This window comes from Pseudozyma hubeiensis, assembly GCF_000403515.1.
Source record: "Pseudozyma hubeiensis SY62 DNA, scaffold: PHS37, whole genome shotgun sequence".
Taxonomy (NCBI): domain Eukaryota; kingdom Fungi; phylum Basidiomycota; class Ustilaginomycetes; order Ustilaginales; family Ustilaginaceae; genus Pseudozyma; species Pseudozyma hubeiensis.
In genome coordinates, this window is record NW_012133819.1 from 75,597 (window position 1) to 89,171 (window position 13,575).

At 58.9% G+C, this 13,575-nt stretch overlaps 3 protein-coding genes across 3 annotated transcripts; all 3 read left to right on the forward strand.

Moving 5' to 3' along the window:
• Positions 1-441: 441 nt before the first annotated feature.
• Positions 442-8,424, forward strand: PHSY_003618 (likely GCN4 translational activator Gcn1, fragment; the record flags this gene model as incomplete). Its single annotated transcript, XM_012334236.1, has 1 exon — positions 442-8,424. The coding sequence occupies one exon, from the start codon at positions 442-444 to the stop codon at positions 8,422-8,424; it is 7,983 nt and encodes a 2,660-aa protein (XP_012189626.1).
• A 940-nt stretch (positions 8,425-9,364) lies between these two features.
• Positions 9,365-10,414, forward strand: PHSY_003619 (mitochondrial carrier protein; the record flags this gene model as incomplete). Its single annotated transcript, XM_012334237.1, has 1 exon — positions 9,365-10,414. The coding sequence occupies one exon, from the start codon at positions 9,365-9,367 to the stop codon at positions 10,412-10,414; it is 1,050 nt and encodes a 349-aa protein (XP_012189627.1).
• A 447-nt stretch (positions 10,415-10,861) lies between these two features.
• On the forward strand, positions 10,862-13,462 carry PHSY_003620 (plasma membrane stress response protein; the record flags this gene model as incomplete). Its single annotated transcript, XM_012334238.1, has 1 exon — positions 10,862-13,462. The coding sequence occupies one exon, from the start codon at positions 10,862-10,864 to the stop codon at positions 13,460-13,462; it is 2,601 nt and encodes an 866-aa protein (XP_012189628.1).
• Positions 13,463-13,575: the final 113 nt, after the last annotated feature.

The following is a 13,575-nucleotide window of genomic DNA, read 5'->3' on the forward strand; positions in this document are numbered from 1 at the left end:
TTGGTGCGCTTCCGCCTTCGTGTCACTTTGTTGTGGCTGCAAGGAGCAAGCTTGCTGTGACTCCACGAGGCTGTATTATAAAAATAGGGTCCAGATGTGTGATCTTGGAGAGTTGACTCGAACACGGATCACCCGATCATCGTTCGGACGTTGAGAAGATTTCACTCTCCCTCACACGGTCCACGTGAGATTTCCCACACTTTTTTCTTCTATGGCAAGGCAGTGGTGAGTGGGAAAGTGATTTGCTGCTTGGGCCAATTGACAGTTTCTTCTCGGCGATGCCGCAATCCGTTCTGCGCTCAGCCATCTTGGTCCACTCAGCTCGCATCCCATCTACCAGCGCGCTTCTACCAGCGCGCTACAACCAAGACTGCACGTCGGGAAGCTTCTCCTCCTGTGCCACAGAAGCAAGCTGCTGTTGCTGCGACAGTTCCGCGTCGCATGCTAGCCAAAAAGCGAGACCTCAGAAACTGGATACAGCGTGCTTCGACTGAGCCGCACCAGGATCCCTACGACTCGGACGACGACCTCGCTCCCGCAAAGATGAGCGTCTCGGGCGACGAAGTCGACAACATCGACCCTCTCGTCGATTGGCCTGCTTTCGCTCAAGCTGCTCAACTCCATCTCTTCTCCACCAGCACACGCCAGCGCATCCGTTTCCTGCAACGAGATGCCGCAAAGGCAGCGCAGCTCACCGAGCTTCAACCCATCCAGAGAGCAGAGCTAGTCACCATCCTACTCCGAACCTACTCACGATACGTTGATCGCGACTCTCGCCTCGCCTCTCTCAGCGTCTTTTCTAAGCTTATCTCGGTAGACCAGGCAGCCGCCTCGCAAGACTCGACGGGTGCTGTCGCTAAGCATGCCCTTGCGTGGCTCAAGAGGGAAGCCGAGCGCATCTGCAAGCCTTCCACCGCTGCTTCCTCCAGTACCACTCTTCCCACCATCACAGCGCTCCACGCCTACGTGTGCGCACTATACTCCACCGTCTGCGCTTCAAGCACCGATGCTCCCAAAGCACCAGAATCGTCCACGTGGGATTCGCTCGTTCAGCTCCTCGCAACCACCTACGATGCCGTACTCGCCGATACCATCGGAAGATACAGCGTAAAGAGCAACGCCATCACGCTCACCCGGCGCACCTTGCGCAACGCGCATGCCTACCTTCCTCGACTCATACGCACCCTCTGCGCTACTGCAGCCCCAGCTGCAGCCATCCGAGCTTCTGCTCTTCTCGGAGAGGCTGTCGGCGTCTGCGTCAGGCTCCGCGCAGGCTCTGAACAGGTCAAGGGTGCTCCCGACGGTGTTGGACGCAGCTGCGTCAATCAAGCCAAGGAACAGATTCTCGCCTTCTACACCACGCATATTGTCGCCTCCAAAACAGTCGTCCCAGAGCACTCGTTGATCGCTTTCGACGAATTCATCGCAGAGCAGGTCACACAGGATGATTTCACTTCTACCCTCCGACCGCAACTTGAGAAGATGCTTCTCCGCTCTCCTGAGGTCGTCCTCCCCATTGCAACACGCATCTTTGCTGCCGTCAAGCTCGACGTCGGCCCGCATGCAAAGCCGTTGCTGACCTCAGTCGTCTCTGCCTCGAGATCTTCCAATGCAGCCACCCGAGCAAAGGCGTCCGCCTTCTTCTCGGTGCTATCCGCACGCATCAGCCAAGACGATGCCGCCAAATCCGCCGTCGTAGACGAGCTCCTGGCCATTCTCAAAGGCGGCAAAGCAGCTACTCCCGAGGCCAGGACCTCCATCTATCTCATGCTCTCTTCCGTCGCCCCAGGACAAGCATCAAAGAGCTCCTCCATCGTCGAAGTCGTTGCTTCCCTTCTCGCAAAGGAAGCGCAAGAGGCGTCCATGCATGCCGCTGTCCGATGCATCGCAGTCCACCTGGAGTGGCTCATCGGCCAGGCAGACACCGTGCCGGCTCCGTCTGTCTCCGCAGTCTTGGTCAAAGAGATGCAGAACTCCAAGGTCCCGATCAGAAAGGCCGTCTGCATGGCCATCGGCGACCTCTTCTGGCACATGCCCGACGAGCAGAGAGCCACATCCGCCACCCGCACATTTGCAGAGACGCTCTTGCCCGCCTTTGAAGCCAACCTCAAGAACGCTTCCACAAACCCGCTCACTGCTCCTGGTGGCCCTCTCGAGGGCTACGTCGCCGCTGCAGTCCTCGAAGGTCGTCTTGGCGGTCTCGGCTCTGACAAGATCGACAACGTGGTGCGCAAGAATGCTGCGCTCGAGGCCATCTTGGTCGTCGACCCAAAGCCATCCTTCCTCCTCGCCGACAAGGTCTTCCGCAAGATCGCCACTCCCGAAGAAGAGTTGTGGCTTTCGCACGCTCTGCAAGCTGTCATCGTGCGCCGTTCCCAGACTCTGGCCGCTGACAAGCCTGCACAGATCCAGGTTGCTCTCGCTCTCATCCACATCCTCTTTCACGCAACGGGCCCTAGCTCGAAGCGTTCGGTCCTCACCCTGGTACAAAACCTTGCGCAGACCGAACCCATTCTCATACACGACATCATCACATCGGGCATCTCCGCCTTTCTCGAACAGTCCCAAGCACATACGAGTGGATCCGTTTCATCAGCTTCCAAGCCGAACGGCACAGCCTCCTCGACGTCGGCGACCGGTGCGGCTGCGGCATCTGCTTCCGCCGACGCCGAAGACGCAAAGCCGTCTGCCGAGACCCGCGCACGCGACTTGCGCCGTCTTTTGTCCGCGGCTTCTTCCTTCTCCGAACAACTCGATCCGGAGGCCAGGAAGAAGACGCTCGTAGATACGCTCGTCCTCTCGCATCACGCCGATCTGCTCGACCGCGGCACCTCGTGCTTCACGGATCTCACTTTCAAGGCCAAGATCCTTCCCGTCGATCTCATCACCTCCAAGCAGCAGGACCTCCTCTCGGTCGTGCGCACTGCCATCGATGATGCAAGCATGCGTGAAGCCGGATTCGCCGCCCTCACGACGCTCGTACGTTTGGCTCCCGACTCTGTCATGGCCGAGCTCGTCACGCAGATTGAGGCAGACTCTCCCTTTGACGATCTCCGTGCTCTCACGCAAAACGATCTGGGCATGTGGCGCACCGAGCCCGGCACCTTGTACGTCGACGTTCTCTCCGCAACCAAGGACGATACCGTCGACAAGAACAACAAGAATGCAAAGATGGAGCAGTGGGAGGCTGAGCTTCGTGCCGACATTGCCAAGAAGAAGGCAGCTCAGAACAAGACGCTCACCAAGGACCAGAAGGCGGCTGTCGAAGCGCAATCCAAGATCGAGGCACAAGCTCGCGCCAAGGTCGAAGAGATCCGAGCCCGCTATGTGCGTTCACTTCGCACCGTCTCCTCCATCGTTGGCGCTCGAACTGACGAGATCGAGGGATACATGCAGACGCTCGTCAACTTTGTGATCGCTACGTGCGAGATCTCACAAGCTCGCTTCCTGTTCGAAAAGGACGCAAAAGAGGCCTTCTGGGCTCTGTCGAGCTGCTGTTCCCTGCGACTCGAAGCTTACTCCATGTTCGTCGGTGTTGCGCTGCTGCGCAGCATCGATCAGGAGCTGGTCCGCGAGGACTTCCGCGCTGAACCTATCAACGAGCTCGTCCTTCGAATCCTGTATCGACTGCGTTCCTTGTCCGAACAGTCTCCTCTGGATCCCGCTTCTGTTGCCTTCATCGACCCGCTCATCGTACGCATCGTGCGTGCCGGTGGCTTTGGAGTGGATGCCGAAGATACAGACTCGGTGCTAGAGCAAATCCAGCTGTCGCTCGACTTCATCGACTTCCATGGCTCCGCTTGCGAAGACATGCGTTATCCACGCTCGTCCTTTATCGACAGTCTCGTCACTATCGTCGCCAAGCACACTCAGATCTCCAAGGATGCTGTCTCGGCGCTGCGTGATCTGGGCGAGGCGCTCCGAGCCACTGCGCTCCCCGCTGAGGTCCAGAAGCTGCTCTCCAATACCATGGTCGACGAAGTGTACGTCCGCAATGGCTGTCTCCAAGCCATTCAGCCGCTCGATCTCACCGACCTCGACTTCCCTGTGGAGCTTTGGCTGGCCTGCCACGACGAGGACGAGGAGAATGCTCGACTCGCCGAGAAGGCGTGGGAGGAAAATGGTCTCGACGTGCCAGAGTCGTTTGCCGATCCGCTCATCCCTATGCTCGAGCACAAGAACACCTACGTACGCGACAGCTGTGCCCGCGCTCTGGCGGCCGCCACTGAACAGCATCCTGAGCAGGTGTCGAGCGTCGTCGCCAAGCTTTGCCAGCTGTACAAGGACAGGAACAAGGTGCTGGCTCCCGAGTACGACCGATTCGGCATGGTCATCGAGTCGACCAAGAATCGACAAGATCCATGGCAGACGCGAGCGGCCATCGCTGTGGCGCTGCGCCACCTAGCTCCTCACCTCCAAGGCTCCGACGTGCCTGCTTTCTTCGAATTCCTGATCGATGGACAAGCGCTCGGAGATCGCAGCGAGGACGTGCGTCCCAAGATGCTCGAGGCTGCCACCTACGTGATCGATCTCCACGGCAAGCAGCATCTCTCCAAGCTGATCGCCATGTTTGAAGCCTTCTTCAGCAACTCGGCAGGAGCAAAAGCAGACGACGGCATCACCGAAGCCGTCGTCATTCTGCTTGGTCGTGAGGCCCGCCATCTCGATCCCAAGGATCCTCGCGTCAGCAAGGTGGTCGATCGTCTCATCGACGCTCTCAAGACGCCGTCCGAGCTTGTGCAGTCCGCCGTCGCAGACTGTCTCCCACCCCTCGTGCGAGCCATCAGCAAGGACGTGCCGCGCATCTTCACTTTGCTCTTCCGCGAGCTGTTTGACGGCGCCAAGTACGCGGGCCGACGTGGTGCTGCCTATGGACTGGCCGGTCTTGTCATGGGTCGGGGTATCGGCAGCATCAAGGAGTTCGACGTCATGAACAAGCTCGCCGACGCTTTCGAAGATGCAAAGAGTCCGACGCGCCGACAAGGTGTTATGTTCGCCTACGAAACTTTGACGCTGACGCTCAAGAGACTGTTTGAGCCCTACATCATCGGGATCTTGCCGCAGTTGCTCGCCGGATTCGGCGATGTCTCGAGCGACGTGCGCGAGGCGACGCAGGACGCGGCCAAGGCGGTCATGCAGAACGTATCTGGCCACTGTGTCAAGATCATCCTGCCGACACTGCTGTCTGGTCTTGACGAGAAGCAGTGGAGGACCAAGAAGGGCGCCATCGAGCTGCTCGGCGCCATGGCGTACTGTGCTCCCAAGCAGCTGTCGCTCTCGCTGCCGACCGTCATCCCGCGTTTGAGTGAAGTGTTGACCGACTCGCACACGCAGGTTCGCACAGCAGCCAACAAGAGTTTGAAGCAGTTCGGCGAAGTGATCAACAACCCAGAGATCAAGCAACTCGTCCCCGTGCTGCTCAAGGCACTCATCGACCCCAACACCAAGACCGGCGCGGCACTCAAAGGTGTCCTCGAGACGAGCTTTGTCCACTACATCGACTCGCCGTCGCTCGCGTTGGTTGTCCCCATCATCGACCGTGGTCTCAAGGAGCGCAGTGCGACCATCCAGAAGGATGCTGCCCGCATCGTTGGCAACCTGGCAGGTCTCACAGATTCCAAGGACTTTGTGCCGTACCTCGGCAAGCTCATCCCCATGGTGCGTCTGGTGCTCATCTCGCCCGTGCCCGAAGCGCGTGCGGTGGCTGCCAAGGCGCTGGGTACGCTCGTCGAGCGTCTCGGAGAAGTGCACTTTGTCGACCTGGTGCCATCGCTTCTAGGTGTGTTGCGATCCGATGCCACCGGTGTCGACCGCCAGGGTGCCGCGCAGGGTCTCGCCGAAGTCTTGGCGGGTCTCGGTATGGAGCGCATGGAGAATCTGCTGCCCGAGATCATCAACAGCGCCTCGGACCCCAAGGCTTACGTTCGAGAAGGTCACATTTCGTTGCTCATCTACCTGCCGGCCACCTTTGGTCACCGATTTGCTCCTCATCTGGGCCGCATCATTCCTCCCATCCTCAGCGGCATCGCCGACGACGCCGAGACGGTGCGCGAGGCATCGATGCGTGCCGGCCGCATGATCATCGCCAACTACTCGTCCAAGGCTGTCGACCTGCTGTTGCCGCATCTCGAAACGGGCCTGTTCGACGAGGCCTGGCGTATCCGAATGTCGTCGCTGCAGCTCACTGCCGACCTGCTCTTCCGATTGTCGGGCATCTCGGGCAAGAACGAGGTGGAGGACGAAGGGGTCGAAGAGGACATCGAGCAGTCGGTTGCCAACAACTCGGTGCAGCGTGCGCTCGTGGATGCGCTCGGCCAAGAGAGGCGCGACCGCATCTTGGCGTCGATCTACATCGTTCGACAGGACCCCAACATTCCTGTACGACAAGCGGCCATCCACACGTGGAAGGCGCTGGTGCACAACACGCCACGCACCGCCCGCGAGGTGCTGCCGACCATGCTCGACATTCTCATCAAGTCGCTGGCCTCGAACGGCGACGAGAACCGCGAGATGGCGGCCCGAACACTCGGAGAGTTGGTCAAGAAGCTCGGCGAAAAGATCCTGCGAGAGACCATCCCCATCCTGCGCATGCGTGGTGCCACCTCGGAGGACCCCAAGACGCGATCGGGTGTCTGCTATGCCGTCACCGAGGTCTTGGCCAACTCGACGAAGACGCAGCTCGAGGACCACGAGGATGCCATCATCGCGGTGGTGCGACAGGCGCTCGTAGACGAGTCGCAGTCGGTGCGGCATGCTGCCGCTCAGGCGTTCGATGCCACACAGACCTACATCGGCCCGCGTGCCATCGACGAGACCATCCCGACGTTGCTCGAGGCGCTCTCGGACACGAGCGGTGGCACGTCCGAGACGGCGCTTGCCGCGCTGCGCGAGGTGATGCGTGCCCGCTCTGATGTTGTGTTCCCGGTGCTGGTGCCGACGCTCATTGCACAGCCTATCACTTCGTTCAATGCACGTGCACTTGCCGTGTTGGTGCGCGTTGCAGGCACCGCCCTCAACCGACGCCTTTCGAACATCCTCACAGCGCTTTCCAAGGCCCTGGACACAGAGAAGGACGAGACGATCCTCGCGGACCTGCAGACTGCCGTCGAGGCTCTGCTGGGCTCGGTCTCGGACGTCGACGGCCTGCATCAGACCATGCTGCTGTTGCTCGGCTGGGCCGGATCCAATACGTCGCCGCAGCAACGTGTTGCCGGCTGCAAGTTCTTCAAGGTGTTCTGCCAGGTCAAGAAGCCGTCGGTGGATGTGTCGGACTACCTGGTAGATTGGCTGCGCAAGCTGGTGTCGCTTCTCGACGACCCGGTTCCGGCTGTCGTAGACGCGGCGTGGGAAGCGTTGGAAGCCAGTCTCAAGACCGTGAGCAAGGACGAGCTGGAAGGACTGGTCGTACCTCTGCGTCGCAGTCTCGAGAACACGGGCTCTGCGGGCCGTGATCTTCCAGGTCTTTGCCGACCCAAGGGTGCTTCGCCGCTGGTACCCGTGTTCCTTGCCGGTCTCATGAACGGCACTCCGGACCAGCGACAGAACGGTGCTTTGGGTCTGTCGGACATCGTGGAGCGAACGTCGGCCGATGCCATCAAGCCGTTTGTCACTTCGATGATCGGTCCGTTGATCCGATTGTGCGGCGACCGCCATCCTCCTCCGGTCAAAGCGGCGATTCTGACGAGCTTGGACACCATGGTGCGCCGCATCCCCGCGCTGGTGCGACCGTTCTATCCGCAGCTGCAGCGATCGTACCAGAAGGCGGTATCGGATGCATCGAGCGCCACGGTACGTTCCAAAGCCGGAGTGGCGCTGGGCAACCTGATGGGGTTGCAGACGCGTGTGGATCCGGTGATTGTGGAGCTCGTCCAAGGTGCACGAGCCGGTCTGGGCGAGGGATCTGGTGTCAACGCTGCTGCGGCCTCTGCCGGCTTGGCAGGAGCCGCAGCAGGTGGATCGACCGATCCAGCCGACTTGGCCGACTCGTTCGCTGTGGCGCTTGCGCATGTCCTGTCGAACGCGCCAGCCAAGAACGTCGGCCAGCCGAGCCGCGAAGCCATCGTGTCGCTGATCGACGCGTCTTTCTCTGCACCTGCGGGAACGCGCGATGCGTTCCGAGCCGGCATGGCCGAGGTGGTGGGTTCGTTGATCAAGTTGGACGCGGCGTTGGCGTCCGAGGTGTTGCAGAGGCACGTGGTGGGTGGATCGGGCGACGCGGCACTGCAGTCACAGAGTGTGCGGGCGTGCTTGGAGAAGGATGCGGTGGCACTGCACGAGCTCGGATTCGCGGATGAGCTGGTCAAGCTGGTCATGTCGTGGATCAGTCAAGGATCGTCCATCTCGAGACCGGCCAAGGAGTCGAGGGAGATGATTCGGGATTCAGACGCCTGGAAGGTTCAGGCCAAGGCTGCGGATTGGATCTAGTAGACGAAGCACAGTACACAGTACAGAGTCGGGATGGAATGCGATACATTCCCAACAAGAACAGATTCATCATGCTACACAAATGGCGTGTGATTGTTCGATGTGTGAAATGAGTCGTATGGACGATGGGGAGGGAAGGGTGATGAACACCAGGTCGCCCTTCATCAGAGATCGGGATGGATCGGTATATGCCGGCGCCGAGATGCTGCCAGATCAGGGCAGCGAGCCTCGAACGACGTCATTTCTCTTGGACTGGAAGAGGCAATTTCTAGAACTTTTGTTGCGTGCTGAGCCAGGCCTTCCGCATAGAGACAGAGAAGACGCACGCAGACAGCTGTGGAGGTTGCAGGCAAAAAAGGCGGGATTTTATTTAAGGCTTGTGCTCGCAAAGCAGAGAGACCCTTCTTTCTTATGCTTGCAAGACTGCTTTCGAATTCGCAACTGCAGGCCGCGCTATTTTTTGGATCCGGTTTTGGAAGCGCGAAATGGATTTCCTGTTTCGTGTGAATCGCTCAGAGCGGTGCAAAGATAAGTCGCGGTGCACTCCGCAATTCGGTTAACAGGCAAGAGGAGAAGCCGGCAAAGTAGCTGCCAGAATTTCTAGGGCCATCCGCAGTTGGCTCTGCGTTTCGGGCATCAGTCAGACTTTCTCCTCGTTGTCCTTCACCACAAAACCACCACCATCAACATCATTGTCTTCGATAATAGCGTCGACGTGCTCTCTAGAAGCTTTTACGAGAAGATTGAACTCAAGCTTGGCGACTATCACAAACAGGTGCGCTTGGCCGACCGTCTATATCTTCAACCAAATCGCTTGGAATTTCGTACCAAGTGTCTCTCGCAGATCACGACCGCCTCTCCAGACTAAAGGAAGTGTCGATCCCGGGAGCTCGACGTCGTACACAGGCCGATCGAATCGAAGCTTTGGAACACCGCAGTCATGGCTCAGTCTGAACTCCCGCCCTTCGCCCAAGCCACAGCGGGTGCGTTGGGCTCGATCACGAGCAACACGCTCGTCTATCCACTCGATCTGCTCTCCACACGCTGCCAGACGCAATCACGAGGTCGAGATGGCAAAGGCGGCTACCAGTCGATCTCTGCAGCTCTCCAGGAGATTGTCAAACAGAACGGCGTCAAAGGTCTCTACCAAGGACTTGCGTCGGATACGCTGTCCAACACGCTGTCCAACTTCCTCTTCTTCTACTTTCGGTCGTTCTTCATGGATGCGGTGAAAGAGAGGAAGAGGGCAAAGCTGCCTCCACCGCCGGCGAATGGGAAGGGAAAAGGGAAAGCGATTGTGATCACAGCAGCAGAGGATCTGGCGATCGGAGCGTTGGCAGGGATCGTTTCGAGGTTCTTCACCACTCCACTGTCGAATGTGACGGTGAGGATGCAGACCTCCGCGAACCCAAAGGAGAAAGCGAAGGAACAGGAGGAGAAGCGCAAAAGCAACGGACAGCCCAGCTCGGATAGCGAATCCGACGACGAAGGTGGATACGCCGCATCTGCCGGCATCACCGACGTTCTGCGTCAGATCGTCGCCGAGAAAGGCTGGCTCGGTCTCTGGTCAGGCTTCGAAACGGCTGCGCTGCTCAGCATCTCACCAGCGCTCACGTTCTACAGCACCAACGCCATCTCAACCCTCCTCATCCCAAAGGACAAGCGAGAAAAACCGTCTTCGTTGCAAACTTTCGTCACCTCGGCGATCGGCAACAGCATCTCTACCGTCATCGTGTTCCCGCTGATCCTGTGCAAGACGAGGTTGCAGTGGAGAAGCCCGACGGGAAGGAGGATGTATAGGAACCTGCTGGATGTGTTGAGGAAGACGGTGAAGAGGGGTGGATTGAAAGGGCTGTATCAGGGGCTGGATTCACAGTTGATTAAAGGGCTGTTCAGCTTCGGTACGACGATGATGGTCAAGGCGAGGATCGAGGCGTTGTTCGTGATGCTGTATTTGGCGCTTAGAAGTCGCAAGGCTGCGCTGGCGTGATTGATTCCACAAGCTGGTAGCTGTATCATACAACCTAGCGTTGTCTTGCTTCACTTTCCGTTATGATGAGGACGAGCAGCGATCTTATCGGCTCGAACGAGTCTGTGGTGCGAGTTGTACAGTCGTGGTGTAGTGAGCGCTCTGTGTGAGTTCGCCAAGGTGAATCACACACGATGTGGAGAAAAAGTTTCCGATAAAATAAAAGGGCGCAACATGACGGAATCATGCCTCTGGACAGTGACAGCGGCAGAAGCGTGCGGCTCGGGGCGTCCGTGCATATTCTGACGTGCATTGCGTCAAGCATGTGTTCACAGCCTCGGCACGCTCCGACTTGGTTTGCTGATTGCGCTGCTCGCCCCTCTATCTCTCCGAAGATATAGGAGCGTCTTTCTACGGTTCCGTGGTTTCGTCACGACTTCCAACATCCGCCTTTCACGTTGACCAACCATGAACGGCGTCAAACACGACGCTGCATCGGGTGGTGGTGTACCCGCTACCCCACCCAAACCCAAATCTACCGCATCACTCGCCGACAGCGTCGGTGCAACGGCTTCGAGCATCTCTGAAAAAGCGTTGCCTCCCATCCAAGATGCCGTCTCATCCGTCCAGAAATCGGCTCAATCACTGGTCGACTCGGCGTCCTCGACGACCATCAAGTCGACATCCTCCTCATCCGAGTATCCTATCCCTCAATCTCATGCGGACTCGCAGATCGCCGACTACGTCCTCGTCTTCCAACACGTTGCCAAAAAGTACCTCCGCGCCAACGCCAAGGTCCCCGCTTCCGAGAAAGCAAAGATCGCGTCCGAGTACGATGCGCTGATCTCACGTATTCGCGCAACGGGGCTGAAGGTGACCAGTCGAGAAGGCGCGAAAGCGTCGGGTCAGATCTTGATCTTTGTCAAAGCCGACTCGTCGCTTCTCCAAAAGCTGGCGAGGCAGGAGGCGCTGTCCGACTACCTGCACGGTGTGTTGTCCGTCCAGCCTCCACCACCGCGCTCTTCGAGCTTGAAAGGGAACGATCAGGCTGCGGGTGTCAACCTCACACCCGCGTCGAGACTTCGGCTTGTGGACTCGCTGCTCACCTTGCCTACGCTGGCGAGTCACGCGGTGAAGGATGCGGGTGCACAGGTCCCCAGTGGTGCAGGTTTGAGGATTGGGCTCTCCGAGTTCCCGCATCTGGTGGATATGAGCGCGATCCACGACCCGGCCTACAACTCGGACTGGGTCAAGAGATGGTCTCACACCAGTCCTACCAAGGCCTTCTCCGGAGTTGGGTTGGAAGACCTGGACTCGATCAGGGAGCATTTCGGCGAAGACGTCGCGCTGTACTTTGGTTTCCTCAACTTCTATTTCCAGGCTCTGGCTCCCGTTGCACTACTGGGGGCTGGATTTTGGATCGTGGGCAGACCCTTTTCGCCGATCTATTCGTTGGGGTTGGTGACATGGTCGTGTCTGTTGGTCGAGGTGTGGAGGATGAAGGAGCGCAAGCTCGCGGTCCGGTGGGGCACCCTAGGTGTGAGCGAAGTGGATCGGAGGAGGCACGACTTCGTTCCGCGAACCACTCGAATCGATCCTGCGACGGAAGAACCCGAAGAGGTGTTCGAATGGTGGAGGCGAGAGCTGCGCGTCGTCCTCTCGCTGCCGATCGTGGCGTTCTTCGCTTCGGCGCTGGCGGCTACGATGACGTTGATGTTCGTCGTCGAGATCTTCGTGACGCAGCTGTACCACGGACCGTTGAAGCAGGCGGTGCCGTTTGTGCCGACGGCGTTGTTGGTGGTGGCGATTCCGCAGATCATGGCCGCATGGCAGGCTACGGCGGTGGCGATCACCAAGTGGGAGAACCACTTTAGCGCCAAGTCGTACGACTACTCGATGACGTTGAAGAGGTTCGCGATGCAGGCGATCACCGCGTACGGGGCGTTGACGCTGTCTGCGTACGTGTACATTCCGTTCGGAGAGACGATCATGGAGACGATGGTGCAGCGCGGGTTCTTCCAGGATTCGATCCGGGAGGCGATCCGACAGGGCAAGATCGGCGAGAAGGGGATCGACTTCCGCATCAATCCGGATCGCATGCATACGCAGCTGTTTGCGGTCAGCGTGACGAGTCAGCTGGTGAATGCGTTTACGGAACTGGCTTTGCCCGTGCTGATGCGAAAGTTCAGCGAGTGGAGGGAGGAGCGTTCCGAGAAGAAGACGCCGCAACGCTCTGGTTCGATCGATTCCTCCGCTTCCTCCTCTTCCGGTGCCGTGACGCCGCTGGATGGAAGCGAAGAATCCGAACGACGCTTCGTCTCCCGCGTTCGCAAGGAACTCCTCCTCCCACCCTACGACCTCTTCGGCGACTACGCCGAGATGGCCACCCAATTCGGCTACATCACGCTCTGGTCCGTCGTCTGGCCGCTCTCTCCCGTCATGGGTTTCGTCAACAACTTCTTCGAGCTGCGCTCGGACGCGGCCAAGATCAGCCTCAACAACCGACGTCCCATCCCCGTGCGCTCGGAAACCATCGGGGCGTGGCTCGAAACCTTCTCCTTCATCGCCTGGCTTTCCGCGCTGAACAACGCGGCGCTGGTGTACCTCTTCCAGCAGTCGGACCAGGCGCACCTCGCAGGTCACTCCAGGTACGAGACTACGATGAGGAGTCACATCCACCCGAACAACGTCACTGTAGGCGGAGGAGATGGACAGTCGATGTTGAGTTTCAGCAGGTTGCTGCCCAAGAGCGTGCCGACGGCGGGGGCGGCGGGGGCGATCGTCGCGGCGGTGTTGGTGGCGTTGCTGGCGGAGCATGTGTATGGGGTGGTGCGGGGTGGGGTGAGGCATGTGTTGGAGAGGTTGATTTGGAGGGGAAGCAATGAGGAGATGGTGGTGAGGAGGAGGGAGTGGGTGTTGAGGGTGGAGACGTTGAAGAGCCATGTGCATGGGGAGGGGGAGAAGGAGCTGGTGAAGGAGATTGCGGGAGGTGGTGGAGATGCAGGGTTTTGGAGTGAGGAGAAGGACGTTGGTGCTTCGGCTATTCGTGGAGTTGGCAAGACCGAGTAGATGGGGAGATGTGGGAATGTGTCGATATACCTTTTCTTCAACGCGCTGACAACCGTTTCAATGCGATCTGTTTTCCTCCCGAGACACTTGGACTGTGCAGCTCTTGGATGATG